Source organism: Melanaphis sacchari, unplaced genomic scaffold (assembly GCF_002803265.2).
Source record: "Melanaphis sacchari strain LSU unplaced genomic scaffold, SCAv2.0 Contig1_pilon_pilon, whole genome shotgun sequence".
In the NCBI taxonomy this organism is placed as follows: domain Eukaryota; kingdom Metazoa; phylum Arthropoda; class Insecta; order Hemiptera; family Aphididae; genus Melanaphis; species Melanaphis sacchari.
Genome location: NW_020270976.1, coordinates 876,677 through 882,676, shown reverse-complemented (window position 1 = coordinate 882,676; position 6,000 = coordinate 876,677). Strand labels below are relative to the sequence as shown.

Genomic DNA, 6,000 nt, shown 5'->3' with positions numbered 1-6,000 from the left:
ATTGTAATTTTCATTTATTTTTAAATTAGTTACATTATTTAGTAAAGTTATTGATCGGATCGAGTGCAATTAGAACATTACTACTAGACTATGTTTAATGTATATAGTTATATTTATCTATTTCAACTGGAACTTGATTCGAGGTTGAAAAGGTAATAAAAAAGTGAATTATATAAATCGTAAAAAATTGTGGAGATTTATTTAAAACTGTTAATGTGATTACGATACAATTATCGGTATTGCTACCGATACTATGTAGAGACCATTAAATTATGTGTATTTCTAATACCTGACAGTTTGTACATATTTTCTTCTACACAATACTCAAAGATAATCGTTGATTATAATATAAAACATAGATAACACTTAAGGGTTATAAAATTGTTCGGTGGTAAATCTGCAAACACGAGAGTAGTTCACTTTTAATATAAATAAGAATATTATAATAAGACACGATTCGTCTATCTAGTTGGATATTATTTTCGAATAGTCTTAAAATTGTAGGTAGGGGACTTATAACTTGTATTCGGTAATTTTAAACTAAATTATGAATTTTCTATGTTATATTTAGTTAGATTTAGGTTCTTAATAACCTGCAGTATAGTGATTTAAAATATTAAATGTTGTTAACGTTTTAACTTCAATCGCTCATAAGAAATGTTCGTGGCTTAACATCATTTTTATTTTTTTTTTAAAGAATTCATGATAAATTAATCTTTATATTTTAACATAATAGGTATACTGTATTATATTTTTAAGTTTTCTTATTCATAAATAAAGATACCATTATATATATCGAATATATTTGTATTTTAAAAAGTTGAAAAATTTAGATATTTAAAAATAGTGAAAAATTGTATAGTGTATAGTTAATTCTAGTTTTAATATTCAATGGAATACTATGTCTCCACAGTTATTTATTTTTTAATCACAATAAAAAAAATGAAAATAAAATAAATTATAATACTCATCATTGTTAAATCAATACATTCAACGCTCCACACATGTCCAGGTCCAGGTTTCTTAAAAATATGAATTTCGTTCATGAGTGAGTTATATTGGATGATATAAAGCGAAATACGTTAGCAAATTACGAATGTGTATGCTACTCCATATAATGTTTTTTACTAACTTTAATCTGTTTTGTAAGCTGCATTTTATCGACCAATTTCACCAGAAAAATTATTGTACGCTTTAATGTTGTTTAAAAATATTTTACAAATGGGTACAATATAATTTTTATTCAGTTTCTACTTTATGCTTAGGATTAAAAATTAAGCTAAAGTTTGTAAATGACAGTGAAGGATTTAAGGATCTAATATTATAATATACATAATATCCATGTAATAGTAAACATGTACATGTTTTTATATCACATTTATATGTATGTATTATTTATTAATAGTTTAGGTAAAAAAATAGAACAAAATCAATTTTTAAACATGTATTTAATTTATTTATACAACTATGTCTTAAAATTAACCATTAATATTGACTAAATTCCATCGAATTTTTATATATATATATTATATTATTCTAATGTGATATAATTTATCACCACATTATAATATAAGCTTACATGTCTAATCATTTTTAATAATTTTATAATATAATAATAATATTCTTATATCATACAATGTTAAATAGGTACATTAAATTTAAAAATATGGTGCACCGGAATATTTCCCATATGACTAGCTTCACCGTTGGTTATTTGTATTATTAGGTTTTTCCAACAATAACTAGGTACTAAATTTATTTTTTTTTTTTAAATCTTATTAATTTTAACATTGATAATAGCCGCGTGAAATTATATTATATTTAATTAAATTTTCTTTAAAAAAATTAACTTCGATATGTTTATACATCGTAGTTCTGTTTTAAAAATTGTTAAGTACACAAAACACGTCATATTTTATTCATCCAGTTAGTATTATATTATTTACAATATTATAGTCGAAAAATAATATGAAATCTGTCAGATTAATGAGTAATAATTATTATTGTTTATTATTATTATTGTTATCGTATAGTTAATACATCAATGTAACAATAGAATTAAATGTACACAGATAAACGTCAATGCTATCGATTTTTTTTTTTTTTTACTCAATTTTTTATATATCAAAATATACATCTATTATTCTTATTTTTTTTTATTTTTTATTCACTTTTATGTAATTTACAAGGCACACCAGATTGAACATATATAATAAAATTATTTTTATTTTGTACATTTAACTTTGTTTTTATCATGGAAGTATATTATGTTTATATTATTATATTATGGTACAGGTCATTTATAGAGTTGATTGAACCGGAGTGGAGGTGGCGGGGCTCAAACACCCGTTTTTTTGAAATCGATTAAATACCTAATTTTCAATAATATACAATATAATCGATTACGGCTTACGCGAAGGGAAATTTCATAGTTATAATATTATTATTTATTGACATAATATGGACAATCGCGCCAACAGTATAAATCACGGTAAAAAAAAATGTTAATTTTGTTCTACAATAAAACAAATTCGATTTATTTACCCCGATTTTAGAAAAATACTATACAATACTACTACATTTAAAAATGGAATTACAATTTTAATCTGGTCGACATCGCTCTACCTAGACGCTAGAAAAAACACTCATAATAATATTTAACTGGCTCTAAGTGTAAAAAAACAATCATCAGTCTTTTTTTATATATATTATATATAAATTAGAGTTTTATCCATTGTAAGTGTGTGTTACATAGAGTAAAAAAACGAACTATAAGCTTGATTGTTATACATAGTATAAATATATGGGAAGAAAATAAGAAATATTATACAATATGACGAGATGGTGGCACCAGTTTAAAATATTATTATAATCTATAAATGCTCAAAATAGAAAACAAAATTCCTGTAATTTCTTTTTTAAACGTAAGCTCGAATATTTATAAAAAATCATTGATGAGTTTTAACGGAGCTACCCGGAAAGGAGTGGTTCTGTTTGTACAACACATAATCTGGAAAATGGCTGCCTCTGACTATTTTATTATATAAATCGAGAAAAATGTTCCTAAATAATTGTTTTTATAAAAATTGATTACTTTACCTTGTGCTTGGTTAATAGATTTGACGTTAAATATATCACCTTAGAAATATTAAACATGTATAAAATAAACCTATTTATAATAATATATTTATGTAGTATATATGACATAAAAATACGTTTATATAATATTATACAAATGTATAGATACGTGACAATAATATTAAGTTAACTAATTATAAACATATATAATAATATTTTCTCTTAAAATTAAAATTGATTAATAAACTTATTGTACACATGACTAGAGATGCGTGGCTGTTATTAAAATTATGATATAAATTCTTTATAATTATATACTAACCTAAAATGTAAAACAAAAAATAAAATTACATTATAGACTAGGCATATATAATATAATATATAATATTATATTTGTTATCAATAATTCTTTAAATAAATATATTTACGATAATTATACGGATAAAAATAAAAACATATTAATTATATAGTATTATAGTACGTGATCGTAATTTATACGTTAAAAAAAGTTATTTAGATGTTTCAATTTTTTTTTCAATATATATAATAAAACAATAACCACTTAGTATATAAATAATTAGATGGCTATTTTAATATAAATATGTATTAATCGTAATTAATTATGATATTTATCTTATAATATAAGTTATATAGTTAAGATACATAAATTTTATCCATGTATAATACGTTATACCCACTAATCAGCAGGTTTTCGACTAATTTTAACAATTTTATCCACGGGTTTTTTTTTGCACAAAATATTATAATTATTTGCACTTTTACTTTGGGATAGTTGCTAGTTAGTTTATCAAATATATCACATTTAAACTGCCCAATATTTTTTAATGTTTGGCACAAAATGTATTTTACTGAACCAATTTATAATCATTATAAAATATAATACCTAGGTCTTTAATGTTTCGACTTTTAATTGTCCAAAAATAATAATTGTCTAGGATTAACGTGACGGATAATTGCTACGATTTCCGATCGCTATAAAATAAATTAAAATCTTAAGTATTATTAAACAAACAATAATTTGCGTACACAAATTAAATAAATAATCGAAAAAAAAAATAGATAATAAAATTGAATAAAATAAAATTGAACTAAACAAAATATAATAATACATAATTTATGCGCTCGAGATGCGATTGCACGGTCGTAACCTGTATAATATAATATAGGCTCGTATAATATCATTCGTATAGGTAAATCAGGTATGGTTACAATATTTTGCGTCGGTCACGATCATAAATTGGTAACGGTATGTCGGTATCTCGTCGATATATAAAAATATGTGATTTCGAATAGCCGTGTTTGTAGATTTCGTCCCCCCCCCACCCGAAGGATGAAGATTGACCGAGTGAAAAACACAAATACGGTAGATTGTACATTAATACGCGAGTGATTTTTATTACGTACATCGCTTTTATCTACGTAGTATATTCAAATACACAATAGTATAATAAGTGATCGACATGATGGTCCACAAACAAATTTAATAAACATGGACTAAAAGCTAGTTCGGTTTAATTTTTAATGCACATATTATACCGCGGGCTTAATCGTGACGTCAGCCACTACCTAAACACTACACGACAGTTTTTTAATATTATTACAATAATTATTATCTATATAATATAATATATACTTATAGTCTAAGGTTTTCATCATTATTAAACAATATTAATAATGACAATAATAATAATAATAATTTTTTTGGTAAGCTGTAGACAAATTCGTTTTTGACGACGATATAGTTTTTTTTTTTTTTTTTCATTTTTTTCTCTCTCTCTCTCTCTCTCTTTATATATTATATATATATTTATATGTATAATATGACGTATTATTTTACAATTAATATTAGTATTACGTTTTATGTTGTTAATAATTAATAATCGAACATATTCCTAAGTTTTATTTATTAAAAAAAAAATTTTTTTTTTTTTTTTTTGTTTGCCTGTCGACAAACGGCGACGACGACGACGACACACTACCGATGTCCCTGACTCTGAAAAATTCGTAATCTAGGACGGAGGGCACGGGCTGCTTTGAATTGACAATGCTACTGCAATCGAGCTTCTTGCAGCGACGCCGCTTGTTGGGCGGCGGCTGCCGTGTACGGAGACAGGCCGGTGAACGCGCTGGCCGAGCTCGCGGCTGTCGGCAGACCCGCAGTACTGCTGGGCAGCGCCGCGTAGGAATACGGCGTGGCGTAGTTGGCGACTCCGGCTGTGGAAAAAATTCAAAAATCGTCGTTAGACACATCGCAACCAACACACCGACCAGTATAATGCAATCGCACGACGGCACTATCATCGTAATGTCGTGTCGTGATAATGTTATATTGTCGCGATATTATGATTTGCGGGACGGAAAACACGCACGGCACACGCGACATTGCGGTAATGACGTACGCCGTCGGTATAGGTATGCCGAGAATACTGTCTTGATCGTTTTTTGATCGGAGTGCGTTTAATATATTTTATTATGTAGGGTGATTTACATGTAGCACTATAAAAGTAAAATATTAATACGGTGTAATGTATAATATTATGTATTTATGTAGCTGAGGGGCGGGATGGCAAAAAAAAAAAAAAAGGTGAAATGGAAAAGCGTAATTTATCGAACGATTGGTTTTGTTTCGCGTGATACACTATTGCAGCAGATACCGCACAACCATTACATAATGATTTGCCGAAAAGTTTCTTTTTTTTCCCCCAATCGGTATATACTTTTCTAAAGTAGTATTATGTTCGGAAAGGTACCAACATTTCGGATTCCGTTCGGGTTTTGAACGATTTCCAAATAGATTTACAATACTGCAATTTACGCCTTACAGGTAAATCGTTTAATTTGTATATATATATATATATATATATATGGGTAAACCGTCACTGACGATATATCGATGAAAAC

The 6,000-nt window shown here is 26.5% G+C and overlaps 1 protein-coding gene across 1 annotated transcript in view; it reads right to left on the bottom strand.

Annotated features, from left to right (window-relative positions):
* Nucleotides 1-4,996: 4,996 nt before the first annotated feature.
* LOC112593190 (RNA-binding protein 24-like) overlaps nucleotides 4,997-6,000 on the bottom strand; it is a 37,365-nt gene continuing 36,361 nt past the window's right edge. Inside the window, exon 5 of the mRNA XM_025337531.1 lies at nucleotides 4,997-5,313. Coding sequence (XP_025193316.1) covers nucleotides 5,147-5,313 — 167 coding nt within the window. The 3' untranslated portion in view covers nucleotides 4,997-5,146. The remainder of the gene's footprint in view (nucleotides 5,314-6,000) is intronic.